At 39.9% G+C, this 15394-nt stretch overlaps 1 protein-coding gene across 2 annotated transcripts in view; it reads left to right on the top strand.

The window, feature by feature from the left end:
* rps6kc1 (ribosomal protein S6 kinase polypeptide 1) overlaps positions 1-15394 on the top strand; it is a 146588-nt gene that overhangs the window by 21322 nt on the left and 109872 nt on the right. For both annotated transcript variants that reach the window (XM_073050861.1, XM_073050862.1), the window contains exons 5-6: positions 12230-12323; positions 14523-14576. In XM_073050861.1, the coding sequence (XP_072906962.1) occupies positions 12230-12323; positions 14523-14576 (148 nt within the window). The remainder of the gene's footprint in view (positions 1-12229; positions 12324-14522; positions 14577-15394) is intronic.

Raw genomic sequence — 15394 nt, 5'->3', positions numbered from 1 at the left:
ACTGTCCAACCCTACATCAAAGAAAGAAATACCTGGGCATTCTAACTCATCAATTTGTGGTGCTTTGTGCAAATCAACATGTCACTAGTGTAAGAAACTACATTCCATTGTTTGCAAAGTACTTTGATATTGTGAAAGGAATGTGAATAGCTTTGTATAAAATGCAAATTTTTAGTAAAATTTATAACTGATACAAGAATACTGTTAATGTTTTAAATTTTACTGGAATAAAGAAAGATTTTCTTCTCTCAACATGGTCACCGAAGAAAAGTTGATGCATTTTGAGGTGACGCTGCCTTAAAGAATCATGCTTTGAGAAAGATCTCAAAATGCTGAAGATGCCAGAGAAGCAAAGTGCTTCTCCATTTCGGTTTGCCCATAGAAGTTTCTGATTTAGATCTAGACTTCAAGGAGAGCACTGAGTTCCAGAATTAATCAACTTTCAATGTTTGTCTGTTACCAGCATTTTATTCTAATACTTGAAGTTGCTAAACTTTACTGGCCATCTCCAGAATTATTTATAAATGTACTTTTAACTGTGTTTGAAAAGTCACTTTTGTTCCTGCACATTATTTTGAGAATTCTGTGAGGTCCTAATGAAAGTCATTTAAAATTGTAGGGAAGTAAGGGTGAATTCATCTCCTTCCCTCCTTCATACCCACTTTGTGCACAATTTAATCCTGCAGCAGAGAGTGGCTGGAATATAATTAATATTCTCAAAGAGCAGTGTATGGCATCTTTCAATATATAAGTACACATGGGGTTAGTTTGTAGGCTTCCTGTTCTAATGCTTTATGATTTTGGATGCAAGTACTGTATGTGAGTCACTGCAAGGCTGAACCCTCTGATTTGGATATTATCCTGTGGACTCTAGTATAGAGCTAGAGACATAAAAGATCAATGAATCCACTGAGTTAATGCTAATTCTTTATTCAGAGATGCTTTTATTTCTGTTGTCAGTACCATCTCCTTTCTCTATGCCCAAATCCCCTTAAGTGCCTTTCCAATTTCCTGTTGAAATTGTTGTTCAGCTCTGTTTCTACCACCCTTGTTGGCAAATTCTGAGTTATTATGAATACCTTTTGCCCAAATCTTCAAACTATGTCCATTATAGCCCCTGTACAATAAGAAAATTGGAATATATTTTCTCTCCGTAATCTTGTATACCTTTATTATATCTCCTTTCTACCTCATATACTTGAAGGTGAAAAGCCCACTTCTTCAATCCAACCTTTCAACTAAAATCCTTGACTTAGGGAGATATTCTGATAAATCTCAAGAACCATTCATTTCCTTACAAAAGTGTGTGACCAGACTAGACTTGGTATTCTAGCTTTAGCATAATCAGAGCTTTAATTTTAGAATAACTTCACTACCTTTTATATTTTCTCATTACAGCTTGTCCATGATGGTTCTCAAAGATTACACTATTTATTTCCATGTAATTAATTAATTGATGCCCTTCAAACTTCGCCCTGTTCATCCTACCACCCACCTACACCTCTCTAATGAATCCTTTTGCTGATTGTTAACTCCTCAACTCAGAGAAACTGCTGCAAAACTCTGCCTTAAATCTTGATCACCACCCTGATTTAAAAAGTAGTTCTTTTTAGGCACCTGATTTGAGTTGGATAGTCCTAGTTCTGAGATGGACCATCCACACCAAGGGTGCGTGAAAAGTCCCTGATGGGAGTTACCATCCATAAAAAGTATTCACCCCCCCCCCCCCCCCCCCCCCCGGAAGTTTTCATGTCTTATTGTTTTACAGTGGATTTAATTTGCCTTTTTGGCAGTGATCAACAGAAAGAGTCTTTCATGTAAAAGTGAAAACAGATCTCTACAAAGTGATCTAAATTAATTAAGAAATTACACTAAGGGTAGCCAATTAACTATGTACTCTGTCACCCCATATTCTGTATGGCTCTCTGATAGTTCTCATGATATGTTGTCTAACTCTAAGATTTATAACTAAACCATTAGGATCCTTTGTCCCACAGTGTTTGCTCCAATGCCATTGTTGATATTGCATCTTGCTATCCCTTGTATAATATACATCGCTTTAACTGTAAGTCGTCAATATCTAATTCCCTTTGTCACTTTCATCCCAAACTGTTAGATTATCTGTGTTGCTGTTAATTGATATTGACACTATTTATTTGTCATACCTCCAGTTTAATAATAGTAATAAACTTTGAAACTTCCCCTAATGTTATGACAGGTACTGTATCTAAATACAAAAGCTGGTCTGAGGAACACACTTGTCTACTATTCTTCACATTGAAGATCATAACTTGCTGTTTTATGCCCTTGAATAAATTATTTTATCCAAGCTGATCCTGACCTTCTAGTCCATAAGCCTCGTATTTGTTGGCTTGCCCTTGCTTTTCATGTGGTCACATTTGGTCACTTCCTCAATCTGAATATTCCTCTTTTTTTTTGTTAAAGCTTTAAAGTGACAGAGGCTTATGTAGGACCTGCAATCTGTTCCACACAAGGACATGATATGTTGGATCAGTTGGTAGTTTGAGGTGGTGCAGTCCTTTTAGCTGTTTACCCTGGGCTTCAGAGTACTCCTGAGGTACAGGCTTGAAACTCTGGCTTAATACTATGTTCTGATTCTCTTCTTTCAGTTATCATGGCCCAGGGATGTGTCCACAACATTTATATTGGAGGGATAGGAAGATAGGCAGATGGGGGTGTTGTGGCTCTGCTGTTAAAGAATGGCATCAAATCAGTAGAAAGATGTGACATAGGATCAGAAGATGTTGAATCCTTGTGGGTTAAGTTAAGAAACTGCAAGGGTAAATGGACATTGATGGCAATTATATACAGGCCTCCCTATTGTGGCTGGGAGGTGGACCACAGGTTACAACAGGAAATAGAAAAGGTGAGTCAAAAGGGTAATGTTATGGTAGTCATGGGAGATTTTAAAATGCAGGTCGATTGGGAAAATTGGTAATTGATCTCAAGAGAGTGAGTTTGTTGAATGCCTAAGAGATGCTTTTTAGGGCAGTTTGTTGTTAAGCCTACTTAGGGGATCAGCTCTCCTGGATTGGATGTTGTGTAATGAATTGAAGGCGATTAGGGAGTCTGAGGCAAAGGAACCCTTTGGAGCCAGTGATCATAATATGATTGAGTTCAGTTTGAAATTTGATAGGGAGAAAGTAAAGTCTGATGTAGCAGTATTTCAGTGGAGTAAGGGAAATTACAGTGGTATGAGAGAGGAGTTGGCCAAAGTAAATTGGAAGGAGTTGCTGGCAAGGATGTTAGCAGAGCAGCAATGGCCTGCATTTCTGGGAAAAATGAGGAAGGTGCAGGACACATTTATTCCAAAAATGAAGAAATACTCAAATGGTAAAATAGTACAACCATGGCTGACAAGGGAAGTCAAAGCCATTGTAAAACCAAAAGAAAAAGCATACAACAAAGCAAACATTAGTGGGAAGATAGAGGACTGGGAAGTTTTTAAAAAACCTATAGAGAGCAACTAAAAAAAATCACTGGAATGGCAAAGGTGAAATATGAAAGCAAGCTAGCAAATAATATCAAAGGGAATGGTAAAAGCTTTTTCAAGTATGTTAAAAATAAATGAGAAATGAGAGTGGATATAGATAGATAGATAGATACTTTATTCATCCCCATGGGGAAATTCAACATTTTTTCCAATGTCCCATACACTTGTTGTAGCAAAACTAATTACATACAATACTTAACTCAGTAAAAATATGATATGCATCTAAATCACTCTCTCAAAAAGCATTAAAAGGACTGCTAGAAAACGAGGCAGGAGAAATAATAATGGGGGACAAGGAGATGGCTGATGAAATAAATGAGTATTTTCCATCAGTCTTCACTATGGAGGACACTAGCCGTGTGCCAGATGTTGTAGTGTGAGAAGGAAGAGAAGTGGGTGCAGTTACTGTTACAAGAGAGAAGGTGCTGAAAAAGCTGAAAGACCTAAAGGTACATAAGTCATCTGGTTCAGATGAACAGCATCCTAGGGTTCTGAAAGAGGTAGCATTAGAGATTGTGGTGGCATTAGAAATGATCTTTCAAAAATCATTGAACCCTGGCATGGTGCCAGAGGACTGGAAAATTACAAACGTCACTTCACTCTTTAAGAAAGGAGGAAGGCAGCAGAAAGGAAATTATAGACCAGTTAGCCTGACCTCAGTGGCTGGGAAGATTGTTAGAGTCAGTTGTTAAGGATGAGATGATGGAGTACTTGGTGACACAGGACAAGATAGTACAAAGTCAGCATGGTTTCCTTCAAGGAAAATCCTGCCTGTTGAACCTGTTGGAATTCTATGAGGAGATTACAAGTAGGATAGATAAAGGGGATGCAGTGGATGTTGTATATTTGAGAAGGCCTTTGACAAGGTGCCACACGTGAGACTGCTTACCAAGTATAGAGCCCATAGTATTACAGGAAAGTTACTAACGTGGTTAGAGCATTGGATGATTGGTAGGAGGCAGCGAATGGGAATAAAAGGATCCTTTTCTGGTTGGGTGCCAGTGACTACTGGTGTTCCACAGGGGTCAGTGTTGGGACCACTTCTTTTTATGTTTTATATAAATGATTTAGATGATGGAATAGATGGCTTTGTTGCCAAGTTTGCAGATGATACGAAGATTGGTAGAGGGGCAGGTAGTGTTGAAGAAACAGGTAGGATGCAGCAGGACTTAGATTAGGAGAATGGGCAGGAAAGTGGCAAATGAAATACGATGTTGGAAAATACATGGTTATGCACTTTGCTAGTAGAAATAAATGTGCAGACTATTTATCCAAAAATCTGAGATGCAGAGGAACTTGGAGGTCCTTGTGCAGAACACCCTAAAGGTTAACTTACAGATAGAATTGGTGGCGAGGAAGGCAAATGCAATGTTAGCATTCATTTCAAGAGGTCTAGAATACAAGAGCAAGGATGTGATGCTGAGGCTTTATAAGGCACTGGTGAGACCTCACCTTGAATATTGTGACCAGTTTTGGGCCCCTCATCTTAGAAGTGCTGGCATTGGAGAGCGTCCAGAGGAGGTTCACAAGAATGATTCCAGGAATGAAAGGGTTATCATACGAGGAATGTTTGATCCCTCTGGGTCTGTACTCACTGGAATTCAAATTGGTGGGAGGGTCTAGGACAAGAGAGCACAGCCTCAGGATAGAGGGGCACCCTTTCAAAGCAGAGATGTGGAGAAATTTCTTTAGTCAAAGGGTGGTGAATTTGAGAGCAGAGATTGATAGGTTCTTGATTGGACATGGCATCAAAGGTTACGGGGAGAAGGCCGGGAACTGGTAAAAAAAGGATCAGGCGTGATTGAATGGTGGAGCAGACTCGATGGGGCAGATGGCCTCATTCCGCTCCTATGTCTTGTGGTCTCTTGCGTTAATAAGGATATTGTGCTTTTATTTTGCTTCAAGGATTTCTTTTGAGGATCCTTTCTGAATCTTTTCCTCTGCTTGTTAATCCCTTCCCATGACTCGGGTTGCTCAAATGTTATAGTCTTATAAATGGTTTTGTTCAAAGGCCAACTGCTATTTTGTTGATTGATTTGCTCTTTTCTATTAACCTGTTGTGCAAAAGGGGAATTTTGTGTAAAACATTTGAATGGGAGGCAAGGTGGGTAGGTGAAATCTTTGTTTTATATAAAAAAACAATTCAAGCATTTTCATGAATTGTACTTTACCATGTACAAGAACTTGTAATCACAATCCTATGGTATATCCTGTCCCAGTCAGATAATAGCCCCTTCTAAACTGGTATCTCTGTATACAGTGACAGGAAGAAATATCCTTGGAGTCCTCAGCATTCTTTTAAGACTTTGAAGTCTTGTGGCATCAAATCAGACATGGACAAAGACTGTTGTTGTGTGAATGAAATCACCGGAGAAAAGTTCTGTTAGTTATGAAGCAGCCTCTTTATTTGACAAAGCAAGATACAGCAGGCATCATATGGAGACTCTTCCAGTTGGAAAAAGCTCTGCTGTGCCCAACGCTACACACATTTTATGCGCTAAAGATCAGAGAAAATTCAGGACAATTGAAATAAATCCATATTTACAATGCCCTCTTGAACAACACATGTAACAGTTTAAAACGTCTGGATCTTCCCACCATCACACCCAAAGTAAGTGTTAATCACTGTCGTATCCCTGCAATGGAATGTTGATTGGATTCAGAATCAGGTTTATTATCACTGGCATCTGGTGTGAAATTTGTTAACTTAGCAGCAGCAGTTCAATGCAATACATAATATAGGAAAAGAAAAAAAAAAGAATCAATTTCTGTATATGTATATTGAACAAATTAAAAATTGTGCAAAAACAGATATATGTGAGGTAGTGTTCATGGGTTCAATGCCCACTTAGGAATCGGATGGCAGAGAGGAAGAAGCTGTTCCTGAATTGCTGAGTGTGTGCCTTCAGGCTTCTGTACCTCCTACCTGATGGTAACAGTGAGAAAAGGGCATGCCCTGGGTGTTGGAGGTCCTTAATAATAGATGCTGCCTTTCTGAGACACAGCTCCTTGAAGATGTCCTGGGTACTTTTAAGGCTAGAATCCAGGATGGAGCAACTAAATTTGCGTCTCTCTGCAGCTTCTTTTGGTCCTGTGCAGTAGCACCCCCCCTCCCCCCCCATACCGGAGAGTGATGCAGCCTGTCAGAATGCTGTCTGTGGTACATCTATAGATGTTTTTGAGTGTTTTTCTTGACATACCCAATCTCTTCAAACTGATGAAGTCTAGATGCTGTCTTGCCTTCTTCTTAGCTGCATCGATATGTTGGGACTAGATTAGGTCCTCAGAGATCTTGGCACCCAGGAACTTGAAACTGCTCACTCTCTCCACTTCTGATCCCTCTAAGGATTGGTATGTGTTCCTTTGTCTTACCCTTCCTGAAGTCCACAATCAGCTCTTTTGTCGTACTGACGTTGAGTGCAAGGTTGTTGCTGCAACACTACTTCACTAGTTAGTTGGCATATCCTACTCTTGTACGCCCTCTTGCCTCCATCTGAGATTCTACCAACAATCAGCAAATTTACAGATGGTATTTGAGTTAATGCCTAGCCACACAGTCATGGGTTTGCATATGTAGACTACCAGTTAAGTGCCTGTTTCCTGGTCTGTCTGGTCTGCATTTTAAATTTAATTTTCAAAGCATATTTGAATCTGACGGCTGGTGGCCAAAGTCACTTAATTGCTACGTGCTGACCCGAAGCGTCACTCCAACAATTACCACCCTGACCGTCTTGCATCTGATGAATCAGTGCTCACCAGTCTCGATCACACTCAGACGAGTCATCAAAAGTAGGAAGATCACAGACTGTATTCTGACTGAGAGATTTCACTGTACAGCACCAAGCTAGCATCACTCACTCAGCTGGCTGAGTCCTAAAGCTTGCTAAGCTGGGTCAGTGGCAGGAGAAAATCAATATGAGGAAATAAAGCTACCTGGCTTCAACGATGCCTGTGTGGCAAATGCATGCCATTATAATTTTAGTGGAGATGACCACTACCCTGTCTTTGTGAAGACACAGGTGCATTTTTGCATGGATAGAAACCTCACTGTTGAATTGCATTATTCTAATACCAAATGGGGATAATCTCAAAATGGATTTGACTGACCAGCTGGGATCCTTGAGGTACGATCAAGTTCAAGCACTGGAAGTTCAAGTCATTATTCAACCATGACTACCCATGAATTCAGCCAAATGAAACAGTATTACTCTGGGGCCAAGGTACAAAACACAGCGCCAAAAGTCATTCACAGCACAAGATACATATGTAAGATAGCCATCACATGTTAGATGTTGCCTGGACTGGAGAGCATACTTTATGAGAATAGGTTGAGTGAACTTGGCCTTTTCTCCTTGGAGTGACAGAGGATGAGAGGTGACCTGATAGAGGTGTATAAGATGATGAGAGGCATGGATCGTGCGGATAGCTAGAGGCTTTTTACCAGGGCTGAAATGGCGAACATGAGGGGCAAAGTTTTAAGGTACTTGGAAGTAGATACAACGGGGTTGTCAGAGGTAAGTTTTTCCACACAGAAAGTGGTGGGTGTGTGGAATGCACTGCCGGTGACAGTGGTGGAGGCGGAGACAATGGGGTCTTTTAAGAGACTCTTAGATAGGTACATGGAGCTTAGAAAAATAGAGGGCTATGTGGTAGGGAAATTCAAGCAACACCCACAAAATGCTGGAGGAACTCAGCAGGCCAGGCAGCATCTATGGAAAAGAAAGTACAGTTGATGTTTTGGGCCGAAAGCCTTCAGCAGGACTGGAGAAAAAAAATGAGGAGTAGATTTAAAAGGTGGGGGGGGGGGGGGGGTGGGAGGGGAGAGAGAAACACAAGGTGAGAGGTGAAACCTGAAGGGGGAGGGATAAAGTAAAGAGCTAGGAAGTTGATTGGTGAGATGAGGTGAGAGGCGAAAAAGGGGATGGGAATTGGAGAAGGGGAGGTGGGTGTTGGGGGGTATTATTGGAAGTTTGAGAAATCGATGTACATGCTATCAAGTTGGAGGCTACCCAAACAGAGTATAAGCTGTTGTTCCTTCAACCCAAGTGTGGCCTCATCTTGACAGTGGAGGAAGCCATGGACGGACATATCAGAATGGGAAGTGGTGAGGCGACATTTCACCTGTGAGTCTGTTGGGGTCATTTAGTGTGTTCGGTGCTCCTGGCATAGCTTCCTGTACATCAGTGAAGCCCGACGTAGATTGGGAGACTTACTTTGTTGAGCATCTACGCTCTGTCCGCCAGAACAAGTGGATCAGTAGGTTAATTAGTAGGGTGGTCCTGGCTTGTAGGCCAGAAAGGCCTGTTACCATGCTGTATACCTCTAAATAAATAAAGCGAAAAAGAAAAAGAAGGCACTCCCAAACTCAAAATCTCTACTTGCAAGCACTTGTAACGTACAACAGCTGGAGTCTTCTTTCGAAATCGAACCCAATCCTGACTTAGAACCAGTATTACATTTTCTTAAATGTGAGAGATTCTGTAGTTGCTGGATATCTTGAGCAGCACACACAGAATGCTGGTGGAATTCAGCAAGTCAAGCAGCATCCATGGAAGAGAATAATCAAAGTTCAAAGTAAATTTATTATCAAATAATAAATGGCACCATATACAACCCTGAGATTCATTTTCTTGTGGGCATACTCAATAAATCTTTAGAATAATAACCATAACAATCAATGAAAGACTGTCCAACTTGGGTGTTCAACCAGAGTGCTGAAGACAACTGTGCAAGTCCAAAAAGAAATAATAATAAATAAATAAGCAATAAATATCTAGAATATGAAAAGAGGAATCCTTGAGAAACTGGGAGGTGGAAGAGGTAAAGGGCTGAAGAAGAAACTTGATAGAAGAGGACTGTAAACCATGGAAAAGAAAGAGGAGGAAGAGAGGAATTAGGGGGAGGTGATGAGTAGGTGAGGAGAAGAGGTGAAAGGGTAACCAGAATGAGGAATGTAAAATGAAAGGTGGAGGGAGGGAGTTATCCACTAAGCAATTACTTGGCACTGTCCTGTTGCTCACCGCCCCATCTCCCCCACACAATGATCTTCAGTCTACTGCCGAAACCCCACAATCCTGAGTATTGCTTTGATTATATTTTGCTTTTTCTTCTTTTTCTCTTCTCTGCTCCTTTGCCACCAATGAAGTTGAAAATGATCTGTGATCTTCCAGTCACCAGCATCATAAATTCCATCACTGAGAAAAGGGACTCATTTTTGGTGCTGAGCGTACTTGAGTTTTTCATTGGAGTATCAGTGACTGAAAATGTCTTGGGAGCCTGCTCCCCTGCCTATGTAACCCAGTAATATGCACAAGAATTCATGGAAAATGTATTTAGGAATTGGGCTTGATCCTGTAATTTTGCTCACAACTAAAGCTGCTATCACTTGAATTAGGTCTATACTAGTAGAAAGATGGAGATGATGCTTTGGCTTTGTCATTGCAACCATCTACTTGTTAAAATTCATTGTGTAGTATCAGGGAGCTGTGAATTTGTCTATCACTTGCAAAACAATTGATTTAAGAATAAGGAATAGTGAAATGTATTTTAATGTCTGCACATTGTACTGATAGGGAAAGTTGTCAGTATTGCATAAAAAATATAATTTAACATTTTATGTTCTTGTTGCTTTTCAGGACTTTATGTAAAATAAATGGATTGGACAGGTGCTTGTGAATCTGTCTGATGGCTGATTTGCTTGATGAAATCAGAGAATTAGATTAACAGAAAAGTGAATAACTATTTCAGGAAAAACAATTGATGGGCTGCTAGTGCATTGGTAATGAAGCTACCTCCATGATAGAAGACGGTTTTGACAAACAATCCAAGGAAGTTTAAGAACTGGCCCGTGATCCCATTTTTGCTGTAGTCAGTGGGAGATACTTGGGTGCCACCAAGTGACTGGGAAAATTATTGCAGATCGCAAAGTTTTGGTGCTGTTTTCTTATGTTGTTCTTTAGAGCCTGCTCATTAATTGATGCAAAGGAGAGCAAAAATAAAAAATGAGCAACCAATGCTCAAAGGATCTCAGACTGTGCAAACACAAAATAATACATGATGATAATAAAATGCCAATATATAATGAGAGCATGAGATGAAGAGTGAGGCCATAGGTTGTGGGGAAAAGTTCAGTGTTGGGACAAGTGAAGTTGAGTGAGTTATCCTCTCTGGTTCAAGAGCCTGATGGTTGAGCGGGTAATAACTGTTCCTGAATCTGGTGATGTGAGTCCTGAGGCTTCTGTACATTCTTTCTGATGGCAACATCAGGAAGAGAGCTTGGCAAGGACAGTGGGAGGAAACCAGAGCACTCGGAGAAAACCAATGCATTCCATGTGGAGTATATACAGAGGATGTTGGGATTAAACGCTGAGGTTACACTAACCTCTATGCTACTGTGGCTATGAACTTTTAACTTTAAACTTAGAATGAACAAGTTTGCTTGCCAGATGTTCTTGACTGTCTCTTTTGTAGGTGCCAGTAGTTAGAAAATTCATACATCATTAGACATTTAAAGATAATTCCAGTAATTTAAAGTGTCAATGATATTTTGTCATAGAATGGCTGCAAAGACAAGGTGTTGAAGGGATGTTGTTAATGGCACACAGCATTATCGAAGCTTCTTCTGTAGGCTGGTTTGTGTTTGGATATGAGGTATGAATTAAACTGAGAAAAAATCTTTTGACTTTTTAAAGTAAATCTAAAATGAGATGACTTTTAGTTGCTCTCTTGCGAGTTGAATTTAAACCCCCATTACAGTAAGAAAACCTTGTCAATTTTGTTTTTATCTAGTTTGTTATTTGTAGAACTCTGCTGGGTATAAATTGTTTTTTTTTTTGCGTTTGATGTTATAACTATTAATGCAGATCAAAATACATAAAAGGCTTTAAATCACTTAAAAAAATTAACATGATTTGTACTTGAGTGTTGGTTTTGGTTGTATTGAATGCACATGAAGAAGTCTGCACTGAAAATCCTTAAATTATACCGTGGAAATTTGTGTAATGAAACAGGGACCTTCAGCAAATGAGAACATATGAATCCAAGACACCGAGGATATAGTTAGGCCATTTGTCTACATGCTTGTAGTGGCTGATATTTCACCTTAGTGCCACTTTCCTGCACTAAGCTGACTGACTGGTGGTGCAGTGGCATTCGTATCAGATTTCAAGGCGAGTCCCGGATTCGAATCCAGTTAGCTCCTTGTATGCTTTCCATTGTGCTGGGTTGAGCATCGAGCTAGCAACTTTGCCTCATAAAAAATAGACAAAAATGCTAAAGAAATGGCAAGGTTGCTGCCTAATGCATCATAAGACACACCACTTTCCTTTACTAATCCCACATTTTCTGCTTCTATTATTATCTTAAAGTCTATGAATCTGTCTTTAATGTACTCAGTGATTTAACATCCACAGTTGTTTTGATAGGGAATTACACTTTGGGTGAAATTTTCTTCCTCAGCTTAGTTTGGAATGTTCATTTATAATGTTCTTTAATTATCTGCAGTTTGACGATGTGCAGCCTTTTTTTAATTTGGAGTATTCAGAATACATATTAGCCTTCCAGCTAGCTCAGGTGAGCCCACTATCCTGATCAGGATGCAGCTTGTGTAAATAAATATAAAAAATAACTTCTTGGGGACTTTTTAAAAAAAAAAGTTCTCATGGGGGAAATTTGAATTCTTGTTTGGCCTTGATACATTTACAGGTTTTCTTTTAGGGTGGCGAAGTTTATGATGGATCGGAACTCATTGGTCCTGTAGATCAGTCATCGGAGTCGCTGAATGATAGCTTATCAGATGGCAGTACTGAAGGTATGCAGACACAACTCGGAACACTAAAACTTTGAATTTGTGTTTATTTATTTACAGAATTCTCCACTTGTCCTAAATTTAATGTGCTCCTGAGATTTCCTGCAACTTGAAATGCTTTCATTTTAAAGGCTATTGGTTGAATCACTCTATTCCTGTTTGAACTGGACATTGTACATGGCTATATTAGTACTAAAATTGGTGGTAGGGCTCAAAAAATGCCTTGCTTTGCATCCTTCATTTCTGAAGCACCCACTTGTTCTGACCCAGAGCAGCTCCAATCTACCTTGAGCTTTATGTGACCGCTTAAAATCACATCAGGTGTCTCCTCTGGTCTGTGCTGAATAATGCTGTTTTTAACTTCTGATGATAATTCAGAGTTAAACTGTGATGAACGTTTTTTATGTTTGTCAACAGTAGACACTTATATTAATTTTAACAGAAAGGTGACATTAAAATTCTGAAGTGAGGAAAGTGCACTGACACAGTACTGTACAGGTCATAAACCACAATCAATACAATTTAAGATGTGGTAAGCTACCCTATGTTGCCTTTTGAACTGTCTGTAACCTCTGATCTGGTTGGTACTTTCCTTTTTCAGTACGCCTCCATCCTCTAGCAGTCTTACTGGTCCAGTTATTGTGAAGGAAACACTTTCAATGGTTTCTCCTCCTGCTACCTTATCTTTCAAATATCTTGAGGATCTATCCTTTGGCCCCCTCCTATTTCTTATCTACATGTTGCCCCTTGGTGACATACCCGAATAAACATTTGCCTTAAACTGTCACTCATCGGTTGTTCTACCTAGCCGTTAACTGAGGCAGAGCCAGACTCTAGGGCATGCAATAGTTCTGATCCACTTGGGCAGAATCGGTAGCACTGCCTGCTTCAACCTCTATTATGGTATTGTTGATCTTTTTCCCTCATGTCTTAGCTCATTTTCTAGTGATGTGTCTGATCCATGCCACTGTGCTAAGTCCGGTTCTTCCAAAGCTCTCCTGATTGACATCTTGCCTTTCACTTTCTGAGATCTTAAGCTGCTGTACTATTCCAGCTTGCACTGACCCTATTTACCCATCAGCACTCTGCATGCTGATCTACTTTGGTTTGTGGTGCTGTATTTATTTTGAAATTTTTACAGCTGTTTTAAAACCACAGACCTTGTCCCTTCCTTTCTCTGCAATCTCTGCCAGGACTGTAACCAATTGTGGTCTTTTTTTTCAGATTTTGTTTGTTCCACTGTAGGTGGCTGTACCTCATCCTTTGAAGTGCCTTTCAGCCTCTTTTGCCCTCCTTTCAAGATGTTCCTGAAAAGTGAACTTTTGTTCATCTAGCCTTCACTTCTCAGTGTTAAAATTTGATAAACATCCCGTGAAGACATTTGTGATGGTTTAATGCATTAAAGGAGCCATACAAATCCAGATTATAGTTAGAATACTCCAGCCAGCCCCTGGAGAAGGCAGATGAGTAACTTCTTATGTGGTTCCTTTAGGTTCATTTTATGTTGAGGGCCAATAATTAAAAAAAAAAGCTTTTTGCTTATGAGGGAGTTGAGCATCCGAAAGCTTTTAGCTATTAGTAAACTAGAATAAGGATTTTCTATTTATCATTCTCTTCCTTTAGAGTTACTCATTAATAAGTTGGGTGAGCTTCTTTGTCCATTTGGAGAATACAAAGCCTCAGACGAAGATGCTCTTTCTCTTTGCTGTCACTTTTACCTGATACTGAACAGTGTGTTTTTTTTCGGGTGTAGGGACAGGAGGAAGGGAGGTTGGTGGTTGGAGTTCCAGTTTTCTGGATCGCAGAGTTTTTTGTGATAATGGCAGCAAAACATCAGTACTCCACTCTTCTTGAGACTTTAAGAAAGAATTATGTGATCCTATATGCAATTTTTTGCTCTTGATCATGTAGTTGAGTTTTCTTTATTATTTGGAGAAACTGGAAGGTCTCTTGCAGTGCCAAGCTTTCCTTCCCGTTTGGGGACAGAATCGTTTGCAGGTGTGAATGATTGTGAAATGATTTGGAACAGCAGACTTCAGGATGGGCAGTTTTCTTGCACCTCACAAGTTATAGAAAGTGGTCAGAAAGAGCTTGTTTTTCCCCAAAAACAAAGCCGAGGAAGAGAAAAAGTTGGAAGAAATTACAGTGCTTCATCTACCAATATTTAAATTTTCATTACCTCTTTTTTTGTATTTGTTTTAGCCCAAAAAGACTTCTTTGATGATGTCACATTCAGCAGTCAATCAGAATGTGGTGGTAAGTTGTCAGAAATTGTTTTCCTTTGCCCTGTAATTGATCTTAGCGTGGCCACACATCAGCAGGCCATGTGATACAAAACAGCTGTTGTTTTATAATGTGTTGCTTTAACACGAACGGAAAAAGTTTGCTCTTATATAGTGCCTTGATGCTTTGCACCTTATAGTTCATTAAACTGTGGTTAATCCTATAACGTTAGAATTGCGATGTTAAATTCGTATGGGGCAAACTCCCATCTGAAATGCAATAGTGATGATATAAGGGATGCTGATTGAGAGAGAAATGATAGTACTAGGGATCAATTCCATGCTCTTCATGAGCCAAGGAAGCTTTTATATTCATCTGAGAGGACAGATGGGGCCTTGGTTTGCTATTTCATTGAGAAAGGCAACTCTATTGATGCAGAGCACTGGAGTGTTAGTGTGGATTTTGTGTTCAGGTGGCAGTTTGACCTCCCAACCTTCTGTGGCAGGAAGTATGTTACCAGATGACATATGTTACCATATAATAGAAAACTTTATAAGAATACAGCCATTATCTTATTTACAATGAACACCTTCATGGGAGGGCAGCTGGAATTCTTAAAATTGAATGACCCAGAGATGGGGAACACTTAACACAGAGAGAAAATGGAAATCGGAAATAGTGGATCAGCTACTGGGGGCTCTGCTGTCAGCGAATTGCACACTCTCTCTCTTGTTGGTGGAAGAGAGTTTGTTGCTGATTCTTGAGTTGAGGAACTCAGGGGAGAGGTGGGGAAGTGCTGTGGCAGACTTTAACACTTGGGGAGGGGGGAGAGGAGAGAGAGAGATGAACAG

Source organism: Hemitrygon akajei, chromosome 7, assembly GCF_048418815.1.
Source record: "Hemitrygon akajei chromosome 7, sHemAka1.3, whole genome shotgun sequence".
NCBI classification, from domain to species: Eukaryota; Metazoa; Chordata; class Chondrichthyes; order Myliobatiformes; family Dasyatidae; genus Hemitrygon; species Hemitrygon akajei.
The sequence above is the reverse complement of the archived record's forward strand: the minus strand, read 5'-3'. Positions and strand labels throughout refer to the sequence as shown.